We start from the raw sequence: 15,076 nt of genomic DNA, 5'->3' as shown, positions 1-15,076 counted from the left end.
CTTTCCCTACCTTCTAACTACTGGTGACTACTTTAACGCCAAAGCCCAGGGATGACTAAGTGGTTTGCTGGTATTCCATACCTTTGGATTACAATAGCCACCCATGATCACTGCTTCAGTGCATCAGCCATGTTCTTCATGTAGTGTGCCTAAAGTGATAATGAAGATGCGTGCAGAATCCAAACTGTGGTTTGTACATTCTCCTCCCTTCTGTAAAGATGTATAAATCTGGGCCATAAAATACTGCCTGACACTTCTCCATACACAAATGAGTTTTTCCTGAAGTGTACACAGAATTTTGTGACTATAAATTCCTATCACTCAATTCTGTAAAATAGATTTGCACACATTAAGTGAACCATGGTACTTACACATACAGATCCATAGGAAACTCCTTCATCATGTGTGTTACAATAAACTCTACCATCAGGTCTGAGGGGGAAAGGAGAACAATTAATCAATCAGAATGAAATGCATTTCATGCCTTTCAGTTGGAAAAAACCTCAGTATACCTTGCATTCATGCTGAATGACAACCACTAACCACATCTTTATTCACGTGCACTGTATCTAAGGTACTTGTTGCAACACTTTTCACCACCTGCCACTTGAAAGTAACAAGAAAATTAGCTCACTCTCCTACTTCCAGAAGGATACCTTGACCTACCAATAAATGCAGGTGCACAAGAGATTTCATTGCACAGATAATTTATACCATGGCACTAATGCAAAATTCCAAAGGGAAATCATATTCTGAGAACCGAGTGATGAGGCAAATGGAAAAGAAATTATGGATCACATCCATGTAACACTCCATGTTAAGCTCTGAAGTTACGTCAGCCTATCTCATCTCACAATCACGCTCAGCCTGACAGATATTGATTGAATGGTCTGTGGGGCTTTGGGTCAATAGAGGCTTATTATATAGTCTTAATTACTGTTTCTAAAATCAAGTAGCTCTAGGAACCAGGGCTGAGTATCCAAGTGAAATGGTAGTAAGAGTTCAGATCATTCCCCTAAGGAAAACACAAAACTGTGGGCAGACAAAATCACATAAGATAGAATCCCCTACTGTCAGCTCTGTCAGGCTCATCTCAGCTTAATTTACTCAAGAAGAAGTTTTGTATGTCTGATCTGTGAGCTTCAAGCCTCCTGGCCAGCTGACACATCAATCTGGACCAAGAAGGGAAGCGAAGAATTTAAAATTTTGATCAGGAATAAGATATTTTACAAATTTAAATCATGTATCAGGCTTAGACTGAGCCATTTGTCTCCGTGGAAAGATCTTTTTCTTTAAACAACAGAACCCTTTAACTGAGCATTCTATTTGTTGGAGTTGGTAACAATAAACATGGTTTCTTAGACCAGAGAAGAGAATTTACTTTACTCCCTCTCTGAGGGAGAAGCACAGCAACCAGGACCTACCCCTCCTCTTAATCATGAAAATCCGTCACTGGCTCAGAAAAGTGCCAATTCGGACGAGACTCACCCAGTACTGCACATACTAAGGGACGGCAGGGAAGGTTCTTGTCCGCTGCCTTCTTCCTGTGTCTCATAGGCTTCACACAAAAAAGAAATGAAATTAGTAGACACCTGAACTGACATCCAATGGCTCACCATCATGTTTTTCATGCAAATAAAATCACTACTACAGAGATGCTACCTTTTCTTTCTTTTTCTAGTCATGGGGGTGGGGTGGGGCAGGGAGGACTTGTAAATGCTTCTCAGTTATCAATGCAGGCCTGTGACAAAAACACAATTCACAGCAAGACAACAGCCCCAAAGGGCACTGGAGCATACTACAATGGGAAAGCTGTTGTTTTTATTTTGATTTTATCTGTACAAGTGACATTACTAACAACAAAAGAGGTATACTGGCATTTTTCTTTGATAAAATAATAAAAAGAGCAGAAGGTAACTGTGTAGAGGAAGCAACAGTAGCCCATTGCAAAAAACAAAAGTAAGTTTCAATATAAACCTCCAAGTGTATTTCTTTTTTTTTTTTTTAAGATTTTATTTATTTATTCGACAGAAAGAGATCACAAGTAGGCAGAGAGGCAGGCAGAGAGAGGAGGAAGCAGGCTCCCTGCTGAGCAGAGAGCCCGATGCGGGACTCAATCCCAGGACCCTGAGATCATGACCTGAGCCGAAGGCAGCGGCCTAACCCACTGAGCCACCCAGGCGCCCCAAGTGTATTTCTGAACATACCTCCAAGTTTGAAGTAATTCCCTGATACCTGCATATTCTATTTCCCCCACTTCTCAAATGAAACAGCATCTGGTCTTAACTAATCAAAGATTGTACTACATTTTGAAATCAAAAGTCTTAGGCCCATCTCCTTGTTGAAATCTACATTACTGATACATTCTAATATTATTGCCATGGGGACATGGTTGTGGATCTTTCCATCCTCCCTTGAGTAAGAAAGAGCTCCATGACACGAAAAAAAAAATCCCAACAACAGGCTTGGGCCTGCTGAACAGCAGTTAAGCAAAAGCCCTTTAGTACAACATTCCACCCACATTTGTTCTAAGTAGGATCAATCTCATCCTCCCCAATCCTGCCAACATACCAAAAATTTCCTCTAAGAAAAAACAAGAAACAAAAGTCACACCTACCATTCTGTGTAAGTTTACTCGAAAATTCATATTGTCGTCATGCAAAAACGCATTTGCATACTGATCCTAAAAAAACAGAAATATGGAGAAAAAGTAAGGAATGAGAGCTATACTTGGGAAACTCAGTTTATCATCTATCATACTTGCTACAAATCCTTGGATTTCAAGAACTACTTTCAGGGGCGCCTGGGTGGCTCAGTTGGTTAGGCATCTGCCCTCCACTCAGGTCATGATCCGTAAGTCCCAGGATGGAGTCCTGCATCAGGCTCCTACTCAGTCGTGCTTGCTCTCTCACTCTCTCTCTCATGTAAATAAGTAAAATATTTAAAAAGGAAAGAAAAGAAAAAGAACTACTTTCAAGGACCTGTTAAGAGAGCTAATGGGCTAAGCCAAGAGTCTTAATGTCAAACCCTACTTAAACCATGAGCTTTTAATTGGGCGTAATTTCCCAGTGTGTCTCTAACTGGTCAAAAATCTCTCGGCAAATTACAAACAATAAAAAATTAAGGCACAGGACTCGAGGCAAATGCTGAGAGGAATCTGTTTTCCTATTCTCTCTTCCTTGCCATCTGCCCAAGGAGCCTGTTCTGTTTGTGACAGCTTGAAGGTTTTCATCGGGGCTGCAGGATACATGTGCAGACTCCACATGAGGATCCACGATTAAGAAGAAAGGTCTGCACTCTGCCGGGAATGGGCTTGGCACAGCAGGAGAAAACTGCTACACATGCAGCATGGCAGTACGCAAGACCCCGTCTATCTCTGGCTTTGCTGAAGACTGATGGGAAATCAAAAACCTCTCACCCACCAATTGGTAATGAGCATCCCTTGGCCCTTTCCCAACACCTTTTCTGAAGATCTGACATGCCTACAGACTCCAATTACTAGAACTGTTACAATTTGTGGAAAACAACTCCTTTAAAGATTTTCTTAGAAAGATTTTTGAAAAGCAATTACACCAGGTCCACTGCTAATAAGCAGCTCTTCTGTAACCATCTACCCATAACCTGTGAAAAGTAGGTCATCTTTTCACAGAGAACACAAAAAGGGAAAGAATAAACAAGATATTTACTCCATGTGCACCACCTTTACTATTTTTCTTGAGAGAGAAAAGATCAAAATAAGGGATAATAAAGGGGGTAGCTAAAGCAAAAATTTAGCTCTAAATTGACTCAAGTTCTGCCCATAACCAGGGATCTGCCTAAGTGATGCCATTTGGTCCTTGAGGTTTTCTTTTTACACTTGTGCTGCCACCAAGACTCAGGGTGAGTTTAGGCCTAATGAATCCAACCAAAAGAGCCTCCTTATAAAGCAACTTTTATGTTTACTGTCGGGCTCTTCTTCTTCACCAAACTGCAATCAGCCCAACTTTACTCAGTTTCCAATCTCCCTCTTTCATTTTTCTGTCTACCACCCCCCACAGGAAACTTGAGCTCCTTTTTTCATTTTGCTAAATGCAAAACACCCAACATGAGCAGCTTCAAAGGGGCAGGGTTATTTCTTCTACAGAGGCTTAAATCTCATATTTATCTATCTTTTTTTAAAGATTTTATTTATTTATTTGACAGACAGAGATCAAAAGTAGGCAGAGTGGCAGGCAGAGAGAGAGGAGGAAGCGGGCTCACTGCCGAGCAGAGAGCCCGATGCAGGGCTCGATCCCAGGACCCTGAGATCATGACCTGAGCTGAAAGCAGAGGCCTTAACCCACTGAGCCACCCAGATGCCCCTAAATCTCATATTTAAAACCCTTAAGACCTCATGTCTTCCAGTTCAAAATTATAGCAATTATCATAACACAATTCATTACTAATTCAACCCTAAATACTAACTGAGGCTCTACTATGTGCTAGACACTAAGAATACACTGGTGAAGGACCTTGCTATCAGAGCTTACATTCTAGTGGGAGGAGACAGATGATACAAAGAGGAAAGATTTTCTCTCCTGACCTTTAGGATCCTTAAGGTCAGCAACAGGAGATGGGAAGAAAAAAGATAGCACTTTGTAAGAGATTAGCTAATATCAGAGGACGAGAGTGACACCTGACACCTACCTCTGCAATACACGTAAGTATAATCAGACAGAGTTTGCCACTGTGAAGCCGGTGCTCATCTGTAAAGAAAAAATAAACAAACCCTTCTCTCCATATCATCCAAACCAAGTTTCTATGGAGAATAAAGATGTGTGTCACCACAAAGATCATTTCTACTTTCCCCCTCCACACAAAATTCCTGAATGAAAAATCAAGAGGAATTCTTGCTATTCTACTAGGCAAAAGAATCCCCCAGAAGATTTTTTTAGAAAAATGGATAGCTAATCACCTTCCTGAGAATCTAATTATTATGGTTCCTACTGTCATGGCCCAAATCAGGGCCACGCCTTTTGCTTCCGTATCAATCCTTTGCTTCTGAATAGTCAGGTCTCTTCCCTTCCCCGCACCTTCTCATCTACCAACTTCAAGCACCACCATCTATAGCCACATCCCACAAAACCTAGAAAGGTTTTCTAACTGTTCTTAGCAAACTGGCAGTGGAATCAGAAACAAACTAACTGAAAACCAGGGTCCAGCCCCTGCATTTTACGTGTGCTGTGCACACTACGTATGACTGGGAAAGCTGTAAACGTTTCATCATATTTCTTTCCTTCTTGGCAAAGTTATTCACTCTACAAATATTTACTTAATACCTACTATGTGGCAGGCACTATGCTAGGCAATACAGATAGAGCACTGAACTGAAGAAAGGTCCCTGGTCTCCCAGAACTCACATTCTAGTTAATAAAAAAGAAGGCAACCTCAGTGGCAGGGCTTTAAGCCCACACAAATGACCAAGAAAGAGCTACTCCATCACTGCCAATTACCACATCAAAGCTTATTTACTTTCCAGGATCTTTGTGGGTAAGGGGTGAAATGGAGGCAAGAAGAGGTTCATACCAGCATATCTAAAATGGACAAATGGTTATGATGCTTCAATTAGCTTTGACAGGACCTGGCTTGAAGTCCATTCTGAGAGAAGATCTATTAACAGATTACAGTGCTACAGAAAGGAGCTAATAGAACTCACCCTGACATTAACCTGCTACTTCCTCAAAGATAAAATCAACTAAAACCTGACAATTAGAAGGCATAATGGGGGGTTGTAGGCCAGAAATACATTCACCTCCCCTCACAGACACACAGTGTACACACAGTAATGATGGTAATACTTCCTTGACATTCCCTAGAGTTTATATCAGCACTCTAGGCACCCAGCAAAGAAATGCCCCTGCCTGTGCAAAACTAGATTCATGAGACTCTTCTACCTACCTCTAGCCAAAGAGTTTCTCTGGCACTATTCTCCCCTTCCCCAAAAGCTGATAAGCAACTCCTGTAAAAAAAAAAAAAAAAAAAAAGCCCGCAGCTATCTCTCCACTTAAAAAAAAAAAAAAGTGTTTCTGAATACAAAAATAAGGCATATTTCATTACAAACTTTTTTATATTCAAAGAAGCACAAAAAAAGGACGATAAAAACTAAGTTTAATCATCCCATCCATGCGTTCTGTTAAGATTTTGGTAAATCAACTTTAAAATTTATATATAGGTATACATATATTTTTTAATATTTTTGCCTGTTTTAAAGGTTGAGCAGATACTCCTCCAAGGTGACAACACCCAAGTCAGAAGAACCTCAAGGAAAAAAAGGCTTTGAGGGCAGAGCTGAATCAAGGGAATGATAAAATTCTGCAGACTAGAGAAGACAAGAACTACTGGGAAGGAACACACAGGTAGCTTCAACATCATTAATATTTGTTCAGTTGAGTCTACCACTCACATGTTCATTTTATTATTATACTTTATAACTCGTGCTATTTATTATACTTACTAAAAACTTTATAATTTAATATTCCTATATATTAGAAGTATCTTTTCATAGGTATCAAACAATAAATATATAATTAAAAAGAAAGAGCTAAAATCTAGGGTGTGGGGACAGAGCAGAGCCAAGAAAAAGTTGCTTCTATTGCTCCTAAAATCATAATGAAATCCTGTTAGGGCATACAGAAGGTCAGGGGCTTAACAGCAAGATAGCTGAGCCAACGTAGCCACCCAGGAGACATTCCCCCCCTCCTCTCTCCCTCAATCTCACAGGAGCCATTTTTGAAATTAATTCTTCATAGTACCTTGCCCGTTGCCATATTTAGGCTGCCTGCTGGCAAAGACCTGACTGAGCCTGAGTTTAGAAAGACAGGCTGAGACCACTCATACTATAATTAATCTGCCCTCAATTTTGCCTTCCACTTTACATATGACAAAGTGACCAGGACAAACAGCTTTATATGATCATTAAAGCTAAAAGTAAGTTCTAAGGGCCTCAATTCACTGTGTTATATCAAGCAAAGCTACAAATTCATTTGTAGGGTCACATCTACGCAGTCGCTCTCTTCTGTGGTTGCTGTGACATTTCTAGAGAAAGAAAGGCAATAAAGGAGAAGCAATGGCCTCAAGAAACAGAGATACACAAAAGTCTTGCCATTCTCATCTGTCAGATCTCACTTGCCAAGTCTCAGACGTGCACCATCTCTATAGCTCCCAATGGACTGAATTATATGCTGGATAGAATCTGCTGGGCTTCCTCCCATTCCCTTCTCACACCTAGCCCAAATATTCCCCTTCCCTACCATCAATTAAAAAATCACAGAAAGGTCATAAACAGATGAACAGCAGGAAACTAGAGACAATAAACTCAAACTTTTCCAACAGCCAGTCCTCTTCTGCTTCCACTCTGCATCTCTGGATGGGTACTGACACTTCTATTTTAAGTGTTAAAGAACACTGTCCCTCTTAATCTCACCTCTTCCTACTGTACTTGATACAACAGTCCATGAATTCTCACCACAAGCTGATGCTTCCAGTGCTTGTCCTCAAAAGGGAATTCCCTGAAGTGTGCTAATCCCCCCACTTCCCACACAAAAGAGTTTGCATCTACTTACCAAAATCTGCTAAAATGACTTGCTAGTTTTTGTAGAGACCATTTTTTTTTCCTGTTCTATTTTTGAAGTACTCCCCCTCTAGCTCCAGGTTTTCCCAACACCACCTAATTGCCATCTGGCAGTGAGAAATTACTGTTTTCCAGTAATCAGGACCATCACCCTATACAGGAGGCCCCAGTGCTTTATTCTGTCAAAGCTTCAAAGTATTCATGCTGCTCCTTAATTCTAGCTAAATCACGGCCGGCCACACCCCCTGCTTCCTGAGCCCCCAAAATAGCATGCCTTACCTTTGGTGTCCTGCATGACAATCGAGCTATACTTCAAGAATGTTATCAGTAGATTACTGGTCTGTACATCTGCATCCAGTGGGAGTTCCACAGAACTTATAACTGGAATAGAACAGATGAAATGCACTTAGCCTACAACATATTGCATCTAACACTTCTACCTACATAGCCAATTTGCAAGCAGGCAAGGGAATCACTAAATAAACTTTTTCCACAAAAGAGAGAGGACTAAGTGCTTATAATAAAACCCTTAGCTACTGTTCCTAGACCTCTAGAGCCCTTCCTACTCCCAAGAGTAAGGCCAGTACCCTTTTCATAATCTAAAAGGGCCAGTCTCCAGGAACAGTGCTTTTCTCCCCACATCCTAAGAAGGGTCTTTTGATTCCACTTCTAGTCTCAAATAACCCAAAAGTGTTCAGGGCCCTTCTGAAGGCACTCTGACTTGTACCTAAGGGAAAGATCTGTATTGAATATAAATGAGCCTTGCTTTGATGAGTCTCCTGCTTAAAATAAATGACAATTCATTCCTAATAAGGAGAAATCTTGCTCAGTTCTGACAAAAAGCCTTTAGGCTGGAAATACCCAAGATGGAATGGAAAAAAGTTACAGCAGAACTATATTCAAATTCTACTCCTTAATCCCTTTCCCCCTAAAAAGGAACCTGAAAAAGAATACCAAGCTGAAAACAGGTGGGCATTACTGACTGAGACAACCTAGAAACTGAGTTGTATTTACCCAGCTGCTTGCTATTTCCAAAAGAAACTATCCCTTGTCCCCACTCTCTGAGCCACAGTCTTAATGAACAATGAGGGACCAAACCAGGGCTGGGACCCACACAGAACAGGCTTTTTTTTTTTCCTTTTTCTTTTTTTCTCTACACCCAACATGGGGCTTGAACTCACGACCCTGATATCACGAATGCCATGCCCTACGAACAGCCAGCCAGGAGTCCCCAGAATAGTCTTAACGTAGATTTTTCAAGTTTCTAAGACTTTAAATTAGACTTACACATATTGTTAACTGTTTTTACACTAAGACATAATATAGAAGCAAAAGGAGACTCATGCTGGCTCAGACAGGCTAGAGAATCTATAGCTTTCTACTATATTTTTACCCACAGAAGACTCAGTTGAGTTTGGGATATTATTCATAATATATATTCATAATCACAATGGATCCCTCTGGAGTTATTACGATGTATGCTGAGAACATTTATTAACAATGGGAAACATTTGTATATAATGGTTCCATAACACACAACAAGCACAACAAAAGCCTTGTAAGAAGAAATTAGCATGCCCAATCCTTGGCTCTTTTCCCACAGTTCAGCCCCCCAAAACTAATAAAAGACAAATATATTTTTATGTTGAAATACTAAAAAGTCTTAACTCATACTATGGGTTAATGAACTGAAACTTTCCACTCAAAACTCCAGCCTATTTTGAACCTCAGGGCCCATAATCCTTCCTTTGTCCCATACAAAGAGGCATCTAACTGGTGAGTGGAACTTTTTTCCCACTCACACACAGCAGTAACTGGAAAAATGTCTTATGTAATATGTAGAAATATAGAAGTATATGTATTTTTAGTTTACCAGAAAGTCCTCTCATGCCAAGGCTGAGTTGTCAAATGTCAAGTCTGAGCTGAGAACAAATGTTACATCTAAACTGCTGGCTTTTAAAAATAATGGCTCCAGTGACATACCTTTAAATATAACTGGGCCACTGAGCACCACTATACATAATTGAAAACAAAACCTGAAACAAGGTTATCATGCTTAGCATCCCTGTAGAAAGGAAATGAATCAGGAGAGAGGAAAAAGAACAAAACAGAAGAAATAGAATAAAATCCCTCACAAATTAAAATCTCGTTCCTAAAGAAGAGTTATTCCTTGATCTTTGGCTTCATAATTCTTCCCAGCAGCCTCTGTCAAGGGAGACAGTCATTTGAAAGTGGGCTGACTCCATCTTCCCACTAGAAAAAATAAAAGCTCACTGGTTGTAGGTAAGTAAGCACAAATCCTGCCATTGCATAATCAAGCGTGTGGGTGAAAGTGTTCACAATGAACAGTTTGAAAGGCTCTGAAGCATCCAAACCCCAACATCGCATGGGACTCAGATAGATAGATAGATAGATAGGTAGATATTTTTATATATATACGGCTTTTGATATCCATGGTAACTAGGCAGGCTTCATCCTTAAAGAGAAACAACAGTATTTCTATTGGATTTTTCAGTGACCTGAAAAAGCAGAGACAAGTAGGCAGTCCTTACTACTTGCTCCTTCTCATTAAGATATTTTGGAATTTGGCTTTCAGTTCTAAACAGATCCAATTTGCTACCGTAGACTTGAATATCAATGGCACCTCCCTGACACATTTCTGTACCAACACCACTTTCACCACTTTCAACTGCCACTGCCGCATGTGCTAGACGAAAATTTGAAGAAGAAAAAGCAGATCAAACAAGGTCATTTCACAGACCACAGAGAGGCACAGAGAAAGGACTGAAGTTAAATTTCCTGTTTCTCTACCCAAAATACAGTAAATATTTTAGGCAAAACACTGAGTATTAACAAAGATTATTTTTAGGTTAATATACTCTATCAAACACACTTAGATGACAAACTTCATTGGGGAAAATTCATAATTTATTTCCTGTTACCTTGTTCTTAAGTTCCAGCCATAAAATTTATAAAGCAGAAATTCTGTGTGGGTGGGTGGGTGTATTTTAGGGTGAGAAGTCTTAAATACCCACCAAATTCTCAATTATAATACACTCAAAGCTTATTGTTTTCCCACTGGAAGGGCTAGCAGATACACACCAGTGAGTAAAATCCTGAGTTCACTTTCTCATCCATGTACTCAACAAGTCTTTATTAAGCAGTGACTACACCAGGAACTACATCAGACAGACAGCAGTGAACAAAACAGACATGGTCCTTGTCCTAACCCATGTCCCAGTTCTTAGTCTCAATTCTCACTATCATGAGGGGATCCACTTATTTTTCTGGTCTCAATTCCCTCACTTGGCCAATGGTAACATAAGATAATATTACTATCTTATATTCATGTCAGAGAGATAGTCATAAAATACCTCATTGGAGCCTCACAAGTACCCTAAGAGTTGCAGGATGCAGATAGGCATTACTGACCTCAGAGGTCCCTCTCAGATCTAGCACCACATGATTCTACAACCATTCCCTGAGGACAAGTTAGAGTTATGTAGCTTCTTACACAAAGAAAAACACATGACTTTCTTTTCCAAAGCTTCCTTTAGAGTTTTAGAAGTCCTAAAAGACAGCACCTCGGAACAATTTCTTAGCTGGAAGAATTAACAACTGTTCTTTGTTCAACACAGCTATGCTTACCCTGAAAGATTCGAGATCATATTAGTCAAGAAAACAAGAGGTGGTGGGCTTACCATCAGAGGAGGGCGGCGTGGTCCCAAGTGGTGTGGCTGGGGTTGTAGGAGCAGGACTGACAGGGGTTGTCACCAAGCCCATTTCTGGATGACTCTGAAAGAGAACAGAAGCAAGAAAGAAAAGACATAACCCAGTTCTGAGTATCCTCTCCATAATATCCTTTCGTATTCCTGGCCTCATAATTAGACGGAATGCTCACTTAGGAGGGACTGCTTTTACACTGAGTTCCCCTGAGAACCTGATTCCTGTTGATGCTTACTGAACTCTAATAAGAAGCTCTGTGAGCTAGTTTTCTTTAAGCAAGTAAGTTTCCATTACATAAATTTTTCTGCAGAACCCTGCAAAAAAACTGAGGTAAACAAATACATGAGATTATTCCAGCAAAAAAAAAAAAGGGTATCTGAGTCCTATCTGAACCTGGGCAAGGACTGCTCTCATCAGACTCTCATCAACCTAAAACATATCTATAGACTGTTCTGATGACCACAGAGTTGACTAGTAAGTACAGACAAGGCAAGTAGATAAAGTACTATAAAAAAGAGGTATGCAGACAGCCCCTCCCTTTTCCACAACAAGAGTATGCAGGGTGGAAGCAGACACACCGGGGAGACATCCACTGGGACCAAAACAGACAACTCCTCTGTTCCTGACCTTCCTTAGCCATCTCTGTCACATGAGCTCTTAGAATTAAGCTGGGTGGGGCGTCTGAGTGGCTCAGTGGGTTAAGCCACTGCCTTCAGCTCAGATCTTGATCCTAGGGTCCTAAGATCGAGTCCCAAATCCTGCTCCTTGCTCAGCGGGGAGCCTGCTTCTCTCTCTCCCTCTCGCTGCCATTCTGACTGCTTGTGTACCTGCTCTCTCTTCTCTGACAAATAAATAAATGAAATCTTAAAAAAAAAAAAAAAATTAAGCTGGGTGATGGCTACTCCCTTCTCTTCCTCAACAGCTTTTTGCAGTGTTCCACCTCCCTCATCCTCCTTTAAAATCAGCTACAGAATTCAGGGAGCAGACAAACATAATGGGAATAGTGGATAAAATCTCTTATGTTCTCTGGATAAATAATAAGTGTCTTTCTAGGCAGACCCCAAGCCAGAACACTACTTTTTAAGCATGACCTCATTTTTTTTTGTTAAAACTCAGTGATTCCATATACATCTGCCCTTTGAGAAAAAGGCAAAAGCAAATGTTCTTTTTAAAGAAACCTACATATATATTTTAAACACTCTGACTTTAGGATAAAAACATTTTATCAATTTTTAAAGACATCCTTCATGGACAGCACTTGAGTTCTCAGCCCGTTTTAGTCCTCTTCTCTACCAGCTACTGAGGATATCCTAAGCTGCGTTAAGTGACCCAAGACTCAGTATTCTAGGACATCCAGCTTTCAACATTTGTAGACCATTTTGTTGTTGTTAACAGCTAACCTTATGGTAGACCAGATATTTTTTTACTTTTCTTCTCTGGAAATTAGTGAAATAATAAGACAAGTGATTTGGCCTATTTTATCTCTAGTTTTAATTCCACAGTGGTTTAGAAAGCAGAAAGCCTGACATATGGGCAGATAATACCAAGGGATTGCCAGTGAACAAAAAGAAGTAATCTCCACTCAAAATGAAGTAATCTCCACTCATCTCGGTTAACAAAATCAGGAAACTGGTCAAAAGAATTAGAAGACTGGTCAAACCCAATACTTTGCATTTTATCAGACCCACTTCAGCACCAGATGGAAACATACATATTTCGAGACAGCCTGAAGCAAAGACAATTGATGAACCTCTGTTACTATCGCCTACCAATACAAAGCAAAGTTTAAATAGGAACAGCCAGATAGGCTTTTCAGTGAAGTGAATCTGTAGGAAATTCAGGGAGAAGCACTGGAGTTTTTAATATAACCAACCTGAGCTAACACTGTGATGAAGTTACGATTTAAATGAACAGCTTCATAAAGTGCCAGAAGGATGGCCTCATTGGTTCTAAAGAAAAAAAAAAGAGAGAGAGAGAGAACAAATTAGAGAGGCTCTTACAATAGAAGAGTTCAAACAGTATGATCAGCAAGATACAATTTCACCCCAGATTCTCATTACCAATCCCTTTGCATTTCTAATGTTCCCTTTATTTCGTCTTAGGGTTTATATAAAGGGTATACAGGCAAGGAGTCAGGGCCTTAACTTTATTTAATTCCTTAGGACTATTTCTTATCTACTTCATTCCCTATTTTCCCTCTCACTTTTCCACCCCAATCCAGTTAAGTCCTTCACTGGCTCAGACACCCGGCCTCTTTCATTTCATTCCAGAGACAGCTGGGAACCATTTATCAGCTTCTTAGGTCTCCACAGACATGACCAAAGTAGTGGTTTCTAAGGGTCCATTCTTGTTTAAAACCCAAGAAACACTGGATAAATCACCATGAAAGTTTGAATCTGTAAAAGATTAGCAAGAGGTAACGTTTCAGATTCACATCCAGCCAGAGAGCCCACACTGAAGTTCAAGTCACTGCACAAGAATGTGAGGCACTTACTGTACTGAGATCTTCTCATGGGCATCTGCTATGAACATGCTGCCCACCTGTGGAAGAAAAGAGGAATTGCATGCTTATAGCACAGAAATGGGAGAAGAGATCTGTGCTTACGAAGCCTTTGATCAGTGAAAAAATAAGTGGCTTGCAGACTGAGGGAACATGGAACTCTGGCCCACCAGGCATACAGACCAAAACCAGCCCTATTTCAAGATCTTCAAAGATTCACAAGTAATAAAATGAAATAATGAGAACGCCACTAAACTATCTTTCCTTAAAGGGCCTTAAAAAAGAATAATCAGGGGACCCCTGGGTGGCTTAGTCCTTAAGTGTCTGCCTTGGGCTCAAGTCATGATCCCAGGGTCCTGGGATCAAGTCTCACATCGGGCTCCTTGCTCAGCAGAGAGCCTGATTCTCCCTCTGCCTGCCATTCCCCTTGCTTGTGAACTCATGCGCTCTCTCTCTCTCCCTGACAAAGAAATAAATAAAATCTTCTACAAAAAGAACAATCAAGACCTTTATCCAGCTCTCCTTTTCAATGTGTAAATTTAGTTAACTACTGACATCAAGTAAGTGTTAACATAGACCTCCTCATCACTTGGCATCTTTCCTGAAAGCTGCTTACTTGAAGTCAGAAACTCATGCAGATTACCACAGAAAGCACACTGATTTCATACCCAATATAGTGCCGTCTTCAGTTTGAGTTTCAGAACAGACATGTCTATGTGAGACCCACTGTCCAGCTTTCAGATCACAAAATCTTTGTGTCACATGCAGGGGAGCCAAATAAGTAAACAGAGTAGGTTGCCTTCAACATGTGTAACATCAGAGGCACTGAGAAAGATGGCTATCCCTCTGAACATACCTTTCCATCTGCCTACTGATGTTCCCAAACTATGCAGCTGGAACTTCCTTTGTTCCGTACAAAACTTTTTCTTCCTGGCTAAAAGTCAACAATCCCTGGAGCAGTTGTATCTAATTCATTTAACCAAATACCAACATAGCACTCACTCATACTGCTCTGACCTCTGACAGACTTTACTCATTTATGCTTCAAAGTTAAAGAGCTTAGCAGATTCTTTTCTCAGAGAAATCTCTGAGAAAGGAGGGAAGAAGACATAGGCCTTGGGGAGAATAAATGCCCATTTCGGGAGTAGAGGGATGACTGTTTTTTGCAAAGAACTCAAAAACTATCTTACCCTACAGGTCACTATTTGAATAGTAATATCCAAGGAAAAAGACTTTCTGAATCTGCCTAGATTCTAAGACCA

The 15,076-nt window shown here is 40.4% G+C and overlaps 1 protein-coding gene across 3 annotated transcripts in view; it reads right to left on the bottom strand.

Annotated features, from left to right (window-relative positions):
* The window catches only part of ARMH3 (armadillo like helical domain containing 3), a 182,551-nt gene that overhangs the window by 135,065 nt on the left and 32,410 nt on the right, over positions 1–15,076 (bottom strand). For all 3 annotated transcript variants that reach the window (XM_045068962.1, XM_004749417.3, XM_004749418.3), the window contains exons 12-19: positions 13,809–13,855; positions 13,188–13,263; positions 11,290–11,383; positions 7,868–7,969; positions 4,666–4,724; positions 2,618–2,683; positions 1,489–1,558; positions 372–432 (exon numbers count right to left, since the gene is read on the bottom strand). In XM_045068962.1, coding sequence (XP_044924897.1) covers positions 372–432; positions 1,489–1,558; positions 2,618–2,683; positions 4,666–4,724; positions 7,868–7,969; positions 11,290–11,383; positions 13,188–13,263; positions 13,809–13,855 — 575 coding nt within the window. The remainder of the gene's footprint in view (positions 1–371; positions 433–1,488; positions 1,559–2,617; positions 2,684–4,665; positions 4,725–7,867; positions 7,970–11,289; positions 11,384–13,187; positions 13,264–13,808; positions 13,856–15,076) is intronic.

This window comes from Mustela putorius, unplaced genomic scaffold (assembly GCF_011764305.1).
Source record: "Mustela putorius furo isolate JIRA1106 unplaced genomic scaffold, ASM1176430v1.1 tig00003909_pilon_pilon_pilon, whole genome shotgun sequence".
Taxonomy (NCBI): domain Eukaryota; kingdom Metazoa; phylum Chordata; class Mammalia; order Carnivora; family Mustelidae; genus Mustela; species Mustela putorius.
This window is presented reverse-complemented; position numbering and strand designations above follow the sequence as displayed.